The sequence below is a fragment of the Tachypleus tridentatus genome, chromosome 5, assembly GCF_004210375.1.
Source record: "Tachypleus tridentatus isolate NWPU-2018 chromosome 5, ASM421037v1, whole genome shotgun sequence".
Classification (NCBI taxonomy): Eukaryota; Metazoa; Arthropoda; class Merostomata; order Xiphosura; family Limulidae; genus Tachypleus; species Tachypleus tridentatus.
The window spans coordinates 40,246,989-40,267,307 of record NC_134829.1 but is presented as its reverse complement, the minus strand read 5'-3'; the positions used below and the strand labels follow the sequence as shown (position 1 = coordinate 40,267,307).

At 35.7% G+C, this 20,319-nt stretch overlaps 1 protein-coding gene across 1 annotated transcript; it reads right to left on the bottom strand.

Moving 5' to 3' along the window:
- Positions 1–1,017: 1,017 nt before the first annotated feature.
- Positions 1,018–3,867, bottom strand: LOC143250340 (GTP-binding protein RAD-like; the record flags this gene model as incomplete). The annotated part of the gene is made up of 2 exons (XM_076500789.1): positions 1,018–1,214; positions 3,693–3,867. Coding segments are annotated over 2 exons (372 nt in total), but the record flags the coding sequence as incomplete, so codon positions are not given.
- Positions 3,868–20,319: the final 16,452 nt, after the last annotated feature.

Sequence of the window (20,319 nt, the reverse complement as noted above, 5' to 3'; positions counted from 1 at the left end):
TAGAAAGCGTATACTTTTCAACGTAATAAAGCTTTGCTAATCGTGAAACTTAAACAACTAGAATTACGTTCTTGTTATTTTTATTATATACTCGGCAATTCTTTATTTACAATGTTTATATACAGAAGAATTAAAATAGATATTAAACATACGATTAACATGATACTGGAAGATATGCAATGAACTGGTTCATTTTTCTTCTACTGGCTATTTAGGTTTAACCTTGCTAACTTCGTACTCAATAGTAGGGCAATATTAATGTTTCTGTAATGCTATGTCTGGCATGGTGGTTAGGGCAGTCGACTCGCAATTTTCGGGTCGTGACTTCAAATCCATCATCGAAAATGCTCGCACTTTTAGCCTCAGGAGAGTTATTAATTATATATTATTATAATTTTTCGTTCCATAAGAAAGAGCAGTCAAAGAGCTGGCGGCGACTGATATTGGCCAGCTGCTTTCCTTTTAATCTTTGTTTACTACTTCTAAATGAAGGATGGCTTGCGCAGATAGTCCTCGAAAAGCTTGTACGAAATTCAACAATAATACACCCACAGAAAAAAAACAACAACAAGTGAAATTATAGTTCAAAATTACAATGTGTTATATATATATTTATATATATGATAGACAACACTGGTTAAGATACATATACATTCAGAAGAAGACCCAAGCCAATTTCTCAAGTAACCCAAGAAGACAGTAATATTAATGTAAATTAGAAGTCGATCTGAGATCTTTAAAGGATATGATTACACGTTTTCAAAACTATCAGCAATCGATAGGATTATCATTCTCACATAGATAGCTAAAGGAAACATAACCCTAGTCTCTTGGCGATTGGGTTTGTAATGAGAGTTTTTGTTGTTCAAATTTCCACTCACAAATACCTTAATTATCAAAACATTTTACACTTTCTTGCGTTTTTATTCAAATATTTATCACAAAACGTGAAGATTGTCGCAAGATCTGGACTTCAGAACAGCTTTCTCCAAAATTCTTTTTACAAAAACTTTCGTTTTAGATGTGGAACAGAATGAGAAAAACCGGAACCATTAACGTATCCGATTCTCGTTGCTTGTTTAGTCTCTCCCGATGTTTGCAATGTAGTCGAATTTGGCTTAAGATTCCTACCAGGAGTTCGTCAACATGGTGATTTATACCAGTTGATGTTTCAATAAACTTCCACATATGATCGTTTGCTAAAGCTCGACCATCTACGAAAACACAAAGTACATAGCTATATTAAAATTATTGAATACCATGAAATATATTGACACTCATTCTTTCTCCAACCTTAATGATATGATTATAATTTAAAATTTGATATGCAATATTAGAATTTTAATCGTAGAGGTCATAGTTCATTTATAATTACACATGATTAACTTCGATTGCAGTTTTCACCAATTTATGAAAATGTCATGAGAAAGCAAAATGTTTCAAATATTAACCCCGTTTTATTAAATATAGTTTCTAGTGACAATAGTTACACATAATTAACCCTGATGGCAGCACTTCATAACTGATGTTATAAAATGGTAACCATTTTACTAAGGCTGACCGTCTAACTTCGTTTGCCACTAATAGCAGTATAGTTTGTTCCATGACAATGTGTCTTACATATAACAGGTTTTAGTCTTAGACACTGATCATGAAGAGGCTTTGTAGTTGACATTCTGATTGATATTGATGCAGGAAATACTGTTAAAATGTAGGAAGTGCATATAAAATTAATATTTCCGGTTAGCAAATTGCAAAATTTTCACTTCCCGTATAATCTGTGCAATCTTCTAAAATTTTTGTATAAAATGAACGTAAAGTATACACTTTACCACTCTCTCTTCTCTTCTGTTTCTGTAAATACTAAATTAAACCAAATCTACGTGATAGTTTACATTGCGTTTTGTGATGTATAAGGTATTGGTTGGTAATAAATTATCCGTTGATTGATAGGTTATGGAATATTATATTACAATAAAAACTGATATTAATTTTAGTCACAACTCTTTGGCATAGGCCCTGTAATTATTTCTAGTAAGAAAAGTTTACATTGGTTTGTTTTTGTTTGTTTATGAATTTCGCGCAAAGCTACACGAGGGCTATCTGCGCTAGCCGTCCTTAATTTAGCAGTGTAAGACTAGACGGAAGGTAACTAGTCATTACTTCACCGTCAACTCTCGGGCTACTCTTTTACCAATGAATAATGGGATTGACCGTCAAGTTAAAACGCCCACACGGCTTAAAAGGTGAGCATGTTTGGTGCGAGTGTCCATTGGAATTTCAACAACACACTGTGTGTTAAGCGTTTATATAAACAATTTTTTTTTTTACATAACAAAATAGAGGTTCGACCGAACTCCTCGAATCCTCCCATTGCATACCTTTATGAAGCTTTAAGTCTTGCAGCTTATAACGCCTAAGATAGAAAAACATGATCTGTTACATTTATGTCACTAATAATGCTGCCTCCCAGAGGCATAACAGTGGTATCTATGCGGACTCACATTGCTAAAAACCAGGTTTTGATACCCTTGGTGGGCAAAGCACAGATAGCCCATTGTGAAACTTTGTGACAAATTCCAAATAATTCAGAATTCAAACCTATAATGCTAATTACATCTGTAGATAGTAATTATACAAGACAATTTTGTATGGCGGGAATCTGAGTGGATAATCATAATTCAAACTATGTTCAGCTATATGTCTTAAAAACCTTATAAAGTGAACGCATAATATTATATGTTTTGTTAGTTCTGTGTAAAGCGATACATAAAATAATTCATTTTCTTATTGTTTTATTGTATGTCTTTATTGTATTTATTTTACAGTCAGTAAAATGAACAGAAACATTCTAAAAGATAATTATAATTCATTAATAAGCACATTCTAAAGTTCCTTCAAATTACGTTTATTCGTTCTGGTTTTTAAAATTTCCCAAAACATAGTACAAAGTATGACGTCTGTGGCATAGACTCAATATTTATCAACGTATGATATCTGTGGTAAGTTGGACAGACATCGACTAAATATTTATTAGGAAATGGACGCAGAATAAATAATTGTTTTGCATTAGGGTTGTAACACAAGCAATGAATTTAATTTTAAATCGAAATGTTCCTAAAGGTCCGGTAGGTGTCAATCCAGATGCGACTTCACATCAAACTAAGCTGTACTTCAAATTCAAGTAGGTAAGTCTTAGATATACTCAAAAATACAGCTGACGTTTGTTCGTTTAAACTACGGATAACTAAGCCTAACGTCTCGTAAGTAATCATAAAAATTAATTCATTAATTAACTTTAAAAAGATAGAGACAGAAATAACTAGTTTTATTACCATTTAAAACATGATGTGTTTGCTGAATCGTTAACTCTACAAGATTTCAGTTTCTTTGAATAAAATAACGTGATTTTATTTGTCAGACTGCCTCATCAGCAAACTTATTATAGGTGCCACATCTTGTGGACACATTCCTCGTTTTATATGTTAAATGAAACAGAGTAAAAATAAAAATGAGCAAAATCAGACGTAGAAAATTTCGAACTGATTCGCATCGTTTTCATCATAGGCTAACCTGAAGTGTGCAGAGAACTTTCAAAAGACCAATAACTAATTACAGGTTTTATTACGAGGAATACATGAATAGGCCTAATTATACAATAGTTCCTTAACGTATTGTGCGGAGTGACAAACCTTTTGTTGAAACGTTCCGTAGCCTAGCCAAATCTGTCTTGTTACCGACCAGAATCGCAGCTTTGTTGCTACCGACACCTTCCTTCGCCGTAAGACGGTTAAGAATTTTACTGCTGTCCCGAAAAGTTCTCTTATCCGTGACGGAATATACTACAATATAGGCGTCGTAGTCCGAAATGGAATTAGGGTGTCTTTTTCCTGGTCCTGAGGTTACATAAGGAAAAGAAACAATCCGATATAAAGTTTCAAAAAACTAGTTCCATTGTGACTGTCAAGAATAAGACAAAAGAGATCGACTTTAGGAGTCTCTTAAATACAAAACATCACCGGCTAATAAGTACGAGGATTTAAAATCGTGTTAATGAAACTTATGTCTCATGAAAACGTGTGAAATTTAGTCGGAAACGTTTGGCTTATTACATCTGTTTAATTTCATGAAATACTATATGAGAAAAATTTTCTCTGGCAGTTCCAAATTTTAAAATGATAAACTTGAGGGAATATCGCCTACCGCTGAGTAATGGACTATTCTGCTAAACCTGAATATCGTATTTTTTCTGCCACTCTTACAACGCATCTGTGACACCAAAGTGCAGAGTGCGTTTTTTTATGTATTTATTTTTGATGGTAAGGGGATGTGAACCATGGAACTTCATATCTATAGCCATATACACGATAGTTGGCCACGTTCGAGTCCCGTGTTTTAAATTCTTACGACACAGTTGTATTGTTTAGAGAACAAACCGCCATTTTAGTCCACCAACAAAAAAGAGATATAGTTAGGGAAAGACTCAACAAGGCGTGTTTGCAAGTGACATTATTTGTTTGACTATTGTGGAAGTATACAGTAAATTATGAGCTGTTTGACTGACGAGAGGTACTTGAGATTTTGGATTACTTACCTGGATCACTGGTACCTATTAAAATAACCACAGAAACTAATACATCCAGATTAAATGAATGAAGTGTTGGTCAAGTTTTCCATTTTTTTTAATGGTTTCGCTGCATAAAGGCAAATGATTGAAAGCAAAGCAATGTAATAATAATAAATTAGTGGGGAGAAAGTTGGGACTAGATATTCATCAGTCTCCCCTTCCATGTATAGCTGAACATATTGACGTGTGTTTGTTTATTTGTAATTAAGCACAAACTCAGATTTTTGCGTTGTAAGTCCTCAGACACGTCGCTGTGCCACTGAGGGCGTTTGGAATATATAAGATAAATATATTCTGCAAGCGACTGGCGTATGAAAACGTAACCGGATATTCTGACAAAGGATAGTGTTCCCAACGTTTCCATTGGCTATTCCAAACAAAGGGATAGGTACACGAGGGAATGTCTCCCCTCTTTGTTATTTTTTTCTCGCTATTTGTAGATGTGAAATAATGAAGGACAAAAAAGAGCGCCATCTTCTTTTTTTTTTTTAAGAACAACCAAAACGATTCAACGATGCGAGGTAACAAAAGTCAGAAGTTTTATAGTTTTTAAGCAGGATTTACTATTGATTACATTTAAGTATTTTTAAAACAGATCTAAATATTGTGTTATATGTTCCCATTAAGTCCTGTAGAGTTCTCCAAAGTATAGCTGTTACATTTAGTGTCAAAATTATAAACTCACCAAGAACTTTTGGGAGTCACATTCCACAAAAACCAACTCCGATTCCTCTTCGTTCAAAACAACAGTAACCGATTTCTCGTTCTCGCCATCTAGATTACAGAAAACACATCATTCGAGATTTTGCGATCTCATCATTTTAAAATATTGTTAGTTTATATCAAGTATAACAGTCAAAGATTTTTCATTTTACTGGCTAGAAAATATAAGATATATCATTCGTGAGTGTCGCGACCTCACCATCTAAATTCATGTTTTGCTGTGGAACTGTGGCAAGTTTATGGAAAAATTTGAGGTTCGATTCCCTGCGGAGGACACAGCAGATAGTCCACCGTGGGTTTGGTTTAAAACAAACAAATAAAAATACATAAATGTTATACCAGATATAAAAAAGTTAAGAATTTCTTGCTCTCACAAAGTCATCCTGAAAAGGGGACACTGCATAACCAGGTGGGTTAAGGCACTCGACTCGTAATTTGAAGGTCGGGGTTCATCCCCGTCACACAAACATCTCCCTTTCACAAAAGAACTCACAATTTAAGGCTGCAGAGTAACTCTGAAATATTCGATGTCCCTTTATTTTTACGAGGTTATAATAGCTCTTTTCAATGTCTTAACTGTGCTGTTGTTTTGATGTATTAATTACAATTAAGTTAACATTTATATAGAAGCTTAGGAAAATACGATTCGACGTGAAAGGAAGCCCGGCATGGCCAGGTGGTTAAGGAACTCTACTCGTAACCTGAGGGTCACGGATTCGAATCCCCCTCACACCAAACATACCCGCCCTTTCAGCCGTGGGGCCGTTATAATGTTACAGCCAATCTCACTATTCGTTGGTAAAGAGTAGCCCAAGAGTTGGTGGTGGGTGGTGATGACTAGCTGCCTTCCCTCTAGTCTTACACTGCAAAATTAGGGACGGCTAACGCAGATAGTTCTCGAGTATCTTTGCGCGAAATTCATAAACAAACAGACAAACAATCACATTAAATGCAGGTATTATTAATGATGTTAATGTTAGGTGTGGATACACTTGAAGGCTTCAAGCCTCACCAGTTTTGTTACACGCTGGAAGTGTTATTAATTTTTTTAACGAAATAAATTTGTTGATTAATTATTGAAAATGCTTGATAAAATAAAGCCTGTTGATACTCAGTGTACATTTGGTGAAATACGTAGAAGTATGTGTATAATTTTTGTGTTTTTAATTTAAGAAATGTGTCAAAGTGCATATGAAACCTAAACCAGCTCATGGCTTTTCATCCTAATTAATTGAAGCTTATTGCTTGAATGCATTAAAACCATCTTATTTCGCATGTTTAATAGTTCTGGTAAGGCGAAGGAAACACGGAGACGAAGCTGTTCCGGAAATACCCGAAAGCTTCATTTTATTAACCACCCTAAAAGAAACTGGCAATAAAAATCGCACGTGGCTGAATTAAATATTTATATATTTAGCGAAGCGAGTTGACGACGGTCGTTAGTGGTTCATTTAATGTAAGTTCATCTCATCAGATAGAAAAAGAAAATGGTATGCTGAAATGAACATAGACTGAAAAGACGGGTTGCTTGCCTTTTAAGCAACGAAACGGACATGAAACCGAGCTAATAGAATGTCGCCTCGACTGCTGTTTTCCCAGCTCATCTCTAATGTGCAGAAGACCCGGTATGTTAGCTTGTTTATTTGTTTGTTTTTGCGAAACACTCTGGTAATGGTAAATTAAGTTTGATTTCATTTTAAATGTCACACTTATCCTTCTCTAGGCACGTGTTAAACTTTTTTTGCGCCTTATATTGAGATAAAAGAAACAGACGATAGATCGAATTCATGCTCAACTGTTATGAAGTACTGAGACACTTCGGACTACAGAAGTTTCACAAGTACTGGTAGCAGTATTCATAACAATAGCTATTTTTAACTCACAGATGTATTATTACTTTACACATTATACAGCCTTCATGAACATAGTACGAACAAGTCGTGACAGCTTTGCCAACTCTCACTGTCTTCGGGTTTCACTGAATGATTCAAGTTCCATCTATTAGGAATGCAGTAAAGAGCTGTACTGGAAAACTGGAGAATATAAAACAGTTGTGTGAAAACACTGTTTCATCGGTTTACTCTGAGTCCACTTGAGATAGGTGGAGTTGAACAGCCCGTTGACAAAACGTCTACTACGCATGCGTGAGTCCACAGAATAATGTAGGACTACCGAATAAAATCAATTTTACCACTACTTGTGCATAAAAATAGATTAAAATTGAACAGGAAGTTGAAAATGTGATTAAGTTACACGTGTTCATTAAAAAAAACAAAAACAATTCAACCGCGAAACTTGTTTTTTTTTTCATTTTGGTTGTGTACACAAACAAACACATCAACATGAATGTAAAACTTAAAAAACACACACAATTAAAATGTGAAATTTCAGAATCTGACCTTCACCAAGCTCTTAACGAACTAAAGTACTAGTTTCTCACATTGGAACCTTTTATCAAACCAGAATACTGTATCATTTTTTGGTTTGTATAAGAACAACTACCAATTCAGCTATAGCGAAATAAACTATGGAGACGGAAAGGAATGATAAAAATAATTGTAGTGAAAAGAAAAATATTTAGTCAACGTTTTGGCAAGCCACTCTTACCAGGTTCCAGAATGTTAGCCACGAATTGTGTTGTCTCCAACAGCGGCTTTAACTATTTCTTTCTTTGTTTCTTTCTTCGTATAATCAAATAAAAGATTGTATATAATTGAGTTTCAGTTTTCTTGAAACTTTCACGACTGTTATTGTTCCACATTTTTGTTCACATTAGGTGATTTAACTAGTTATAAATTAGAGCAAATAAGTGCGCGGAAAATCAACTTAGTATGAACTCTCATGTTTCGTATTATATTTACAAGAAAATACAAGTGCTGCTAGCATCAAAACTTAACTGAAACCACTCTTTCAGGGTGAAAGATCATATAGGAAGAATGCATATGCTAATATAGTTGTGAACCGTGATAGTTGCGAGTCTTTGCGTCACAGGCGATTTGTTTAAGATCTCATATTTTGTCTACGACGAACTACTGATCATTAGATAATGTGGTACAGCTTTGAAAGTTTTATGGTTCGTGGAATGTAACAATCCTTTTGGAAAGAAGTATTTATGCAGCGAAATTTTGCAAATAATACAACATTTTGAAAATTCATGGTTGCAGAACAATTCGCGACAACTTCACTTTGGGCTATGAATGCGTGATAAAAGAAACGGTCAGATACTATGATTCTATTATTAAAATATTCCAAAAGTTAATGGTTGATGCTGTTACTTGTTGGCTTCCTTACTTCTGGTCTTATACTTTAAAATTAGGAAGGCTTAGCGCAGACAGCTGTTTTGTAGTTTAGTTCGAATATCCAAAAAAGAAAAATTACTTTGATAAAACCTTCCTGCCAAAAAGCCTTGCGGTGATGCTAGGCTTATCTACAGGTATTATTAACAAGATAATTAACAATTCACCTTTTCAACCTTGGGAGCGTTATTATGTGATGATCAATCCCACTTTTCGTTGACGAAATAGTAGTCCAAAAGTTGGCGTTACGTGATTTTGACTGGCTGTCTTTCCTCTAGCCTATCACTTCCAAATTATGAATGAGTAACGTACATAACCCATGAGTAGCTTTGCGCGAAACTCAATAAACCAATAAACATTTATCAATCAACGGCTGTTTTCGTAAGAAAGAAAACCAAATAAACTTCATCACAACAGCTTTATTCGACCATATACACGTCGCGTTCTCCAATGAAGCTACAATGAACCTTTGGCCTGTTTAAAGGTAGTCTTGTCAGCAGGGATTTAACCAACCATAGGATAGCCTGTAGAAAGTTTCTCAAGATGCTTGTTATTATAAAACCTGCAGAGTGGGTGTCATCAATGAACGATGACGTTTCGTTCCAAGATTAGCAAGTAAATACCAGTAGAGAACTATGAAGAGAGATTATCCACCAGTAGAGTGAAACGACAAAGGAAATACCAGTAGAGAACTATGAAGAGATTATCCACCAGTAGAGTGAAACGACAAAGGAAATACCAGTAGAGAACTATGAAGAGATTATCCACCAGTAGAGTGAAACGTCAAAAGAAATACCAGTAGAGGACTATGAAAAGATTATCCACCAGTAGAGTAAAACGTTAAAAGAAATACCAGTAGAGGACTATGAAAAGATTATCCACCAGTAGAGTAAAACGTCAAAGGAAATACCAGTAGAGGACTATGAAGAGATTATCCACCAGTAGAGTGAAAAGTTAAAAGAAATACCAGTAGAGAACTATGAAAAGATTATCCACCAGTAGAGTAAAACGTCAAAGGAAATACCAGTAGAGGACTATGAAAAGATTATCCACCAGTAGAGTAAAACAACAAAGTAAATACCAGTAGAGGACTATGAAAAGATTATCCACCAGTAGAGTAAAACGACAAAGTAAATACCAGTAGAGGACTATGAAAAGATTATCCACCAGTAGAGTAGAACGACAAAGTAAATACCAGTAGAGGACTATGAAGAGATTATCCACCAGTAGAGTAGAACGACAAAGAAAATACCAGTACAGGACCATGAAGAGATTATCTACCAGTAGAGTAAAACGTCAAAGGTATGACAAAATTATCTGGAATATATAATAAATAATTCTCCTTTTTTTCCTGTTGTTGTAAAAAAGTACAGCACAACGAATTTTCATCCAGCTCAAAACGCAGTTGCTAATTGGTTTCATAAGCCAAAACTTAATAGCTTTTAATACTGGTCTTTAAAAGATGAAGACACCAAACAATGTCTTCAATGTACTTTCTGGATAACTACAATCAATATTTAGTTGGTAGTTACTGCTATAATTAGTGGTGTAACCTGAAACAAATGCTTTTGCGGACTTACTGAGAACTCATCCCTTTGAAAATAAAAGAAAAGGTGTGTATATTATTAGGGCTAACAAATATTTTATAAATACATAGTTAAAATAATAATCCTGTCTCGTCTTTTAGAAAAGGCTTTACTAGGTGAGATGATAAAACTGACCAAAATACTATGTTAACATTTCTATTTTTGTAGTCTGGCATGGTCGGGTGTATAGGACACTCGACTTATAATATGAGGGTCGCGGTTTCGAATCCCCGTCACACTAAATATTGTCGCCCTTTCAGCCGTGGGACGTAATAATGTAACGATCAATCCCACTTTTCGTTGGTAAAAGAGTAGCCCAAGAGTTGGTGGTGGGTGGTGATGACTAGCTGCCTTCCATCTAGTCTTACACTACTAAATTAGGGGCGGCTAGCGCGAATATCCCTCGTATAGCTTTCCACGAAATTCAAAACAAACAATCTGTTTCTGTAAATTCGATATGAAAAAGAGGTCCAAGAGAACCAGATCCTTCCTGGTCTAGAAGACCAAAATTGCGACGAGGGACGAACGAACAAATTCGATATGAGACGCAAGAGCACTTGATCAGCTCGACTCATAGAGGGAACATCTATCAAATGTTGAGCTACACGTTGCTATAAAACTCGTGGCTGATAATATGTAAGTTAAAATAGCATGTTAATATGTTTGGAAATGCAAAGTAGTGCCATTAATATTAAACACGTAAAGAAAATAGAACATTTTCTGTACAAAGCCAATAAATAATAAAGACCAGAAAACATGACGATTGACTTACTTTCACTTATGTAGAAGATATGTTCACATCAACTAACTCATTCATGTGGACATGTATGTTCATAACAACTTGAAATGATCAATTTACTTTGACATAAATGTTAATAGCAACTTGAAATTATCAATTTATGTCGGCATGTATGCTCAGAGAAACTTCAAATAATTCATTTATGTTGGCATGTATGCTCAGAGAAACTTCAAATAATTAATTTATGTTGGCATGTATGCTCAGAGAAACTTCTAATAATTCATTTATGTCGGCATGTATGTTCAGAGAAACTTCTAATAATTCATTTATGTTGGCATGTATCCTCAGAGAAACTTCTAATAATTCATTTATGGTATGTATGTTCAGAGAAACTTCTAATAATTAATTTATGTTGGCATGTATGCTCAGAGAAACTTCAAATATTTCATTTATGTTGGCATGTATGCTCAGAGAAACTTCTAATAATTCATTTATGTTGGCATGTATGCTCAGAGATACTTCAAATAATTAATTTATGTCAGCAGGTATGCTCAGAAAAACTTCAAATAATTCAATTATGTTGGCATGTATGTTCAGAGAAACTTCAACTAGATCATTCATGTTGGAATGCATGTTCAGAATAATGTCTAACGATTCCTTAACATTAGCATGAATTTTAAGTTTGGTTTCCAATGGTTTCTTAATACTGGCATGCGTGCTTAATGTAACTTCTCACGATTCATCAATGTTAACTTATATTCAATTTTGACTTTAACGAATTCTTATATGCTCAGTTTAGAGAAATAGCGGTGCATGTATTATTTTGATCTAAACCGTTACAAGTTTTTTTTTTTTCTTCGTCCTTACCGTGAGAGTTTTCGTGCATGCGCAGATGTATTCCGAAGTTGTGAACTGGGTGGTTAAAGACGACTTTTCAACATCAGATGCTCCCACAACTAGTACTCTGTGAACTTTGGTATCTGTGACGACCACAGGAGGAACATCTGGAGCATCCTGGAGAAAGAACTCAAAACTGGAGGTTCTCGGGGGAGTCCTGGAGAGGGAATTCCGTGACCCTGTAGAAGAAACACTGTGTGTGCTGCGAGATTTGGAGCGAAAAGGAATCACCTCGATTGATGACTCCTTTCGAGGTCACTGAGAAGTTGCAGGAGTCGCTCCATCTTGGCTTCATCTCCTGTAAACGGTAAGGGAAGAAATTCGACTTCATCACCTGGTAACGGTAGTGAATGATTAGAAGACGACCGAACAGGAACTGACTTGTCTGGAAGCACGCTACTCTCGCCAGATATGCTAGCAATTCTTTTCCGAAGATAACCAGCTGATTCGGGCCGTCTGGGGTTCCGCATGGACTGGGACCTTTAATGCCTTGTTGACAAACTTCGTCCAGCAAAGGAGAACACACATCAAGGTGGTCAGACGCTGGAGATTCGAGTCGTCGTCTTGCAAAAATATGATCGGGACAACGGAAGAAGAAACATCACTTCGAACACATCCCTGTGAGTCCTCCAGGGTGCGGGAGGCTGGGCGTATTTTTACGAGACGAAGTGGTCAAATATCGTGGAGTGAGAAAGCGTGTCAGAAAATTGCGCAACCACAGGCATTTTCTTAACTTGAAATGCTCTGTAATAATAAGGAGCTAAAAATATGTTTCGAATTGTTCCGTTTTCTTTCTTAAATATGATAAAATCAACGTTTCACGAGTGTTGTAACCTCAGCGGTTTTATAACCTCTGCGTTCTATTTCGCGTTTAACGCCGCGTTCGAGATATATATTGGTTTTATGAGTCACGTGGACTCGGCCATGACGTCATACTTCGGAACTTTAGCTGCTGGTCTGTGAGGTTGTTTCAAGAGACAAAGACTCAAGAAAGGCGAAGAACAGCGAGCAATAAAACATCTCAAATATTTTCTTTAGGCAGAAAATAAAAGTCAGACCTTCTGACCACGCTTGATGTTCAAAGTAATATTAATGTTGTTAAAGTGTAGTAAATTCTCGTGTTTGCTGCTCAGCCACTGGTATGAAGACATCAAGTGGCAGACCAGGTACACTTTATCATTTATATTTTTATACAGCATTTATGATAAAACCTAATTTAATAGTAATATGTTTCTAACGTTGACACAGGTGTTATGTTTATAAAGTAGTATAACAATAGAACTAAATATTGTATAACTCCTTTCATTTTTTTATTGGTCAAATACGGTCTTCTATTAAGCAGACAGTGTCAAGTAATTTCAAGTATATATTTATATTGTTTATTGTTACCACGTGACATTCGCTCAAAATCAAAGTTCACATGAGTTGAATATATATATTTTATTAGTCGTTTGTGAGTCAGTAAACCTATGGGTTTGAAATACGTTAAGTGTACGATTATTTGTTATTTTTGAATTTCGCGCAAAGCTACGAGAGGGCTATCTGCGCTAGCCATCCCTAATTTAGCAGCGTCATCACTACCCACCGCCAACTCTAAGGCTACTCTTTACTAACGAATAATTGATTGACTGTCACTTTATAACGCACCCACGGCTGAAATGGCGAGCATGTTTGGTGCGACCGGGATTCGAATTTGATGGTTTACCTTTCAACTCTTTTCTAATACTATTTTAATAATATCATCGTCAATGTTAGAAAGTTATATATTGGGTTCAACAACAATAAGACTTCTTCGGTTTGAGACCCTCCCGTTGGACGACAATAGATTTAAAGACTTACAGAATTAAAATTCAGGGTTCGATGCTCCAGAACAGGGAGCCCAATGTGATTTTGTTTTAAAACAATCAAACCAGTGTGTGTGTGTGTGTGTGTGTTTTTCATATAGCAAAGCCACAAAGGGCTATCTGCTCAGCCCACCGAGGGGAATCGAACCCCTGATTTTAGCGTTGTAAATCCGGAAACATACCGCTGTACTAGCGGGGGGCCAATCAAACCAATCTTTTCAATAACAGAAAATGAAATACTTTTTGAAGATACCGCTTTTTCTGCAGACACGTTTCACTCTTTAGGGTTGGATAGAAGTTCCCACTGAGCTTAATTTAAAACAGGTATTTAATCGTAATTTATCGTTTAATATGATGTTGTTAAATAAATCTTAAGTTTTACTCTTTGGCTAACTTCTAGAGTCAAACTAAAACAAATGTTGTTGTTTTTTTTAAATTCATTTTAAATCCAACTAGGTGGCTCAGCAGAAAATCTGAAGGTTTACTACGCTAAAAATTGAGTTTCGATACCAATAGTACACAGGGCACACATAACCCACTGTGAAGCTTTATGTTTAACAGCAACGAAGCTTATTTTAAACGTGGTTGATATGATTGTATTTCAAAGAAAACATTAAAATACAATGACTCTGAGAATTTTAAAAATCTTTTACCAACGAATAGTGGGATTGACCGTAACATTATAACGCCTGCCCTGCGGGTAAGAGCGTTTGGTGTGATGGGGATTTAAACCCACGACCCTCGGATTACAAGTCGAGTGCCTTAACCACCAGGCCATCAGACAGATGGAAATATATATAAACATGGTAACTGATTCTTTTGCTGTCTCCCTTTTGAAAATTGTGGGCCTGTGACTTACAAAAATATTTAGATAAGGCCTGGTGTTTTAAAAAAACATGTTTATATCATGTGATTCTAAACGTTGAGTCATCTAGTTTTATGAGTATTTTAGACAAGGTCGTTTCTAACTTATCAGTTTTCTGTGATGTTTTTTTATTGTAAGCTTGGTTTCGATTGGTTTCGAAGGAATGTATGATCTAAATAAATGTGAATAAGAAACCATTTCAGATATTTTAGTGAGTACTAAGTATCTGTTTGGAATTAAACACAAAGCTACACAATGAGGTATCTGAGTTCTGTTCACCACGGGTATCGAAACTCGGTTTCTAGCAGGGTCAGTATAAGGTAAGAAAACAGTATTAAAAATTAGGACTTCCGCCTTTTATATTTACGGAATTAAATACCAAAATTTTTTTGTCAAAAATATGACATCGCATCGGAAAAAAACTCACCCTAAACTTGTAGTTGGGGTGTAGATTTTGTTCTTGTTTCTCAAGTTACCAATAATATGAGACACACAAAAAACCGAAAACTAATTACTGCTTTTGTTTTTGCTAAATATTTATAGCCCATACATTTATTGTCACTTCAACGTTGTTTCTGGAAATAATATTTCTAAAAAACAAACTGTTACCAAAGTTTATGATGTCTGATAACTTATTAATAACTATTTGGGGATTTTTTCAATCGAATAAAATATGTTTAACACATGGCAAATACATGCGTGTATGGGTGTGTGTGTATATATGTAGATATACATAACCAAAACTCGACTCTCTTGCGTACATTAAAAATTAAATTCAATGAAAAATGTATTTTTCCCTGCGTTTTGATTGAGTGTTATATTATATCACCTTCATGACTAGAAGAGCGAGCACGTTCAGCGACCGTGCAAAGTGTTTTGCTCTACTGATATATACTAAAACACAACAGGCTTGATTTGTTTTGTTTTGGAATTTCGCACAAAGATACTCGAGGGCTATCTGTGCTAGCCGTCCCTAATTTAGCAGTGTAAGACTAGAGGGAAGGCAGCTAGCCACCACCCACCGCCAACTTGGGCTACTCTTTTACCAACGAATAGTGGGATTGACCGTCACATTATAACACACCCACGGCTGAAAGGTCGAGCATGTTTGCGCCTCGCGCGAACCAGACCCTCAGATTACGAAGCGCACGCCTTAACGCGCTAGGCCATGCCGGGCCCAAACAGGTTTGATAAAAAAACTAAAGTTTATTAATAGCGTCTGTAATGAAAGACGTTTAATGTTTCGTCTATTCTTGTCTCTTTTTCATCGGCTAGCTCAAATATATCTCTAACTAATCATTATTATTTTTCTTTTAGATGCGGTTAAAATAGCAAGTTGTTAGTGAATAAAAGCAGAGCTTTAAAACGTATTAATGTAACAGACTTGCCATGCTCATATCCAGGTTTGATAGCCAACAGGGACAAACTTGTGCAATTAGTAGCAATTAGCTGTAAGCGTATACGTTCTTCACTTAAACTATGTATTGCTTTCCATAAAACATATAAATAACGAAAGTGAAATATTATTTCTAAGTGCTCAAGTGACGTCAATGCACGAGCAGTACTGGTAGGCCACAAAATTACAACTATACATTTTGTTTGATGATCATCCAATGACAGTGTGTGTCTCTATCTCAGTTGAAACCGTTACGTGTTAATGAGTGTGTGTTTTCTTATAGCAATGCCATATTGGGCTATCTGCTGTGTCCACCGAGTGGAATCAAACCCCTGATTTTAGCGTTTTAAATTGGTAGACTTGTTAAAGTGTGTTTCTTACACGTGCACATCACCTTTTAAACGAGACACTGTGAAAAGGATTTTGAAGAACCACGTAATTCAAATCTTTTAATGAAGAAAATAAAAGTTTTAGTGACAAAAAAAAAACATCTTATTGGTCGGTTGAGTATGACGTCTTATATTATCACATGTAGTAAGTTGTGCATGAAAAAATGCGTGTGTATACATACATATTTGTTTGTTTTTTTGTTAAGCACAAAAGGTAAGTAATAGTCCATTTTTCTCCTTCCTACGGGTGGGAAAACCCAGTATTGGCGTTATAAGTATTTACATTTACTGCTTAACTTCAGAGGCTTTTGGGGAAATTGATTGTAAAACTCATATATTCTAATAGTGCTTGAAAATTACATATCCGATTAAACATAACAAATGTTACTGGAGAATATATATGTATGTGTGTTCATATAGCAAAAGCCACATCAGGCTATCTGCTGAGCTCACCTAGGGAATCGACCCTTGATTTTAGCGTTGTAAATCCGTAGACTTACCGCTGTACTGTATTAATTATGATGGGAGTAATCTTTATATCGATAGTTGGTTTTCTTGCATTTCATTAATTTCACTGACCAAACTAGTCTTTGACTAATTTACAACGTTCGACAACTGAAGCCATAATGCTTAAATAAAGTAAATCGCATAATAATATTTATCAAATTCATTAGACGTATATGCTGAGATTTTGCTAAACATTTACGAATATGGTTTTGTCTGTTTGAATGTTGACCAAAGCTACACGAGGGCTATCTGCGCTGTCGTCCTATGATGAAGGTATGAGTACTCTATCCCTATTATACAGTCTATAACGTTTATCTCTCAAAGGTATTTCTGTTATCAAACTATCTACGTTAGCTGTTTCAGTTATTCCAATTGTAGCCAATCATTTCATTTCTTACAATTTTGCGCAACGCGTTAAGTCGTGCGACTCGTAATCTGAGGGTCGCGGGTTCGCATCCCTCGCGCCAAACATGCTCGCCCTTTCAGCCGTAGGGCGTTATAATGTGACGGTCAATCTCCTATTCGTTGGTAAAAGAGCAGCAGAGTTGGCGGTGGGTGGTGATGACTAGCTGCCTTCCCTCTTGTCTTACGCTACTAAATTAGGGACGGCTAGCACAGATAGCCTCGAGTAGCTTTGTGCGAAAAAACAAACAAACAATCATTAAAGACAAAAACTCTGGACAAAAACAGAATTTAAAAAAAGTGTAGATGTTCCTGGTTCACACAGTTCTAAAACTGAAACGTCGTTTTAATGAACACAAACTTGCTGTAAAAAATTAAAACTGCATTTTATAAGTGTAACAGAACATGCCATTAACTATATGGTTTGTGTGTGTGTGTGTTAATGTCAGATTATCAATAAGTAATGTCCGAAAATTTAATACAAAAGTGCATCATTATTTCTGTCTTTTGTGAAGGCTTTAATAACTAAAATATCTAGTAGGACATGTATAAAAATATTCAGGAAAACAACAGAAACTAACCCAACTCCACTTTTATATCATGGAGATGGATGTGTCTGAGAACATATTAAACATGTTGTGCTTTATGAGTTTAAAACGTGTAATTTCAAAAGAAACTACACGAAATATTCAAGGTGTTTATGGTGCGGATCTCTCAATCAAGTAAAATGAAGATGGTTTCAAGTTCAGATCAGGTGACGACAGCTTAGTGATGAGTCACATTCAAGTATCGTGTTGAGTTTAATGATGACATGTTGCTGGCTGCTTAGATAAAGATTGTGCTGTAACAGTTGAATGACTAACACAAAGCAATTCAACCCACTAAACAGTTCACCGTTATCTGCAATAGCATGGAAAGATGTCAAAATTTGGAAAATGGGTCCTCCATGATTTGACAGAAACCAACCTCAGAGCAAGTGGACATTTGCACTTCTCTGCATTCTCGTGAACGTAACTCACTTTTTTGGGACAGGCTAGTGACTGGAGATGAAAAGCGGATATATTATAAAATGTTAAGCGCCGGAAACAATGCTCAGTGCAGGTAAACTGGCTAAAATAAAAACTAAAACGGATCTCTACCTAGAAAGTCTTGTTGTGCGTTTGATAGGATGTGGTGTGATCCACTTTGAGTTGTTGCAACAATGTAACGATTACATCAGACTTCTGTGTCAACAGCTAGAGCTTAAATGCTGCATCGAATGAAAAGAGGCCTACTTTGATCAATCGCAAGGTGTTGTGTTTACACCAGGATAATGCACAGCCCCATACATCAAGGATCACATCTGTAAAGACTGAAGAGCTAGACTGGAAAAAATTTCCACACTCCCTTATTCTCAGACATTGCCCCATCTGATTATCATCTATTCTGAAGTTTGCAGAACTATCTTGATGGATTGGAAAACTGTCTACATTCTTGGGGTTTGGGACAAGAAACTTTAGAAACTTGTGAATTGTTGACAGGAAGTAATTAATAATAATGTGTACATACAGCAGGTTATCTGCTGTGTCCACCAAGGAGAATCGAACCTCTAATTTTAAGGCTGTAAATCCTCAGCGGAAGATTAGGTTTATGAAATACGATCACAATAATTTGTTCTTTTATTAATTACACTAAAATGAACATAAAAGATCCTGGAATTACGTAACTAAACACAACAACTATTTTTCAACTAAAGACGAATGTCCAGGTATTTTAGGCCTCCAGGCGTGTGGTTTAATATTATATAAAACATTATATTGTATTGACAATATATTTTGTGAAATGACTCTACGTCCCCCCGCTAGAACAGCGGTATGTCTCCAGTTTACATAAAATCAGGGTTCGATTCCCTCGGTGGGCTGAGCAGATGGCCCTTTTGGCTTTGCTTTTATACGAAAACACACAAGCACACAATGACTCTACTGTTATATTAAATATTTTACATTATATATAAAATTTGTAAGTAGGTATAAATATATTTATCGGTGTTATTTCATTTCAATAGAATGCTAATTTGTGAAACTGACATACTTTATCAGTACGAGTTTTTAAATGGAATGTATATATATATCTATATGTTGTAGTCTTGTCCATTTTCATATTGACTCTAATGATCGAAATAGATGTGATCGAAATGCGTAGCAAAATATTTCTCTTTTTTATTTTAAATAAAAAATAATTATGTCCCCAGTGGATTAACGGTGCGTCTGCAGACTTAGAACGCTAAAACCGGGTTTCGATACCCGCAATGGGCAGAACACAGATAACCCATTGTGTAGCTTTGCACTTAATTCAAAACAAATAATTATGACTCCAATGTTAACCTTGTAGCGCCATCTATTAACTTACTAATGGAATTGAGAATTGAGACTGCAAATTTTTTTTTTGTCCTGGATTATTGTCTTTGAAAGGCTTATACTTTAGGGGTGTAACTATACTTTATCGGATATGGAAGGGCCAGATAGTAAAATTCGCCAAGTAGATGAAACATTCTCTGTAAAATGCTTATTTCGTCACTGCACATGAACCATTCACACAACCATATGGGATATTTCACCGATAACCAACTCGAATCGCAATTTCAGCTCTTCTTGACTGGTTGTTTAAAACAATATTTACAACACAAAATATCTACTGTACGCTAACTGGAAACCCATATGAATTAAACTTTTGTTGATTTTAGTGACTTATCACTTTTTTTCCCAGAAAATAAACGTTGTTCGTATTTGGCCTAGCATTTAGATATAAAGTGTAAAAATATATATACTTGTTAATTCCAGGCTCAGTAATCTGAAAACTGCGCTTCTTAAATTTCGTATTATAGACATCTCAGTTCATGATGACCATCAATGAACGGCCCGGCATGTCCAGGTGGGTTAAGACGCTTCTTTCGTAATCTGAAGGTCGCGGTTCGAATCCCCGTCACACCAAACATACTTGGCCTTTTAGCCGTGGGGGCGTTATATTAATGCAACGGTCCAATCTCACTATTCGTTGGTAAAAGAGTAA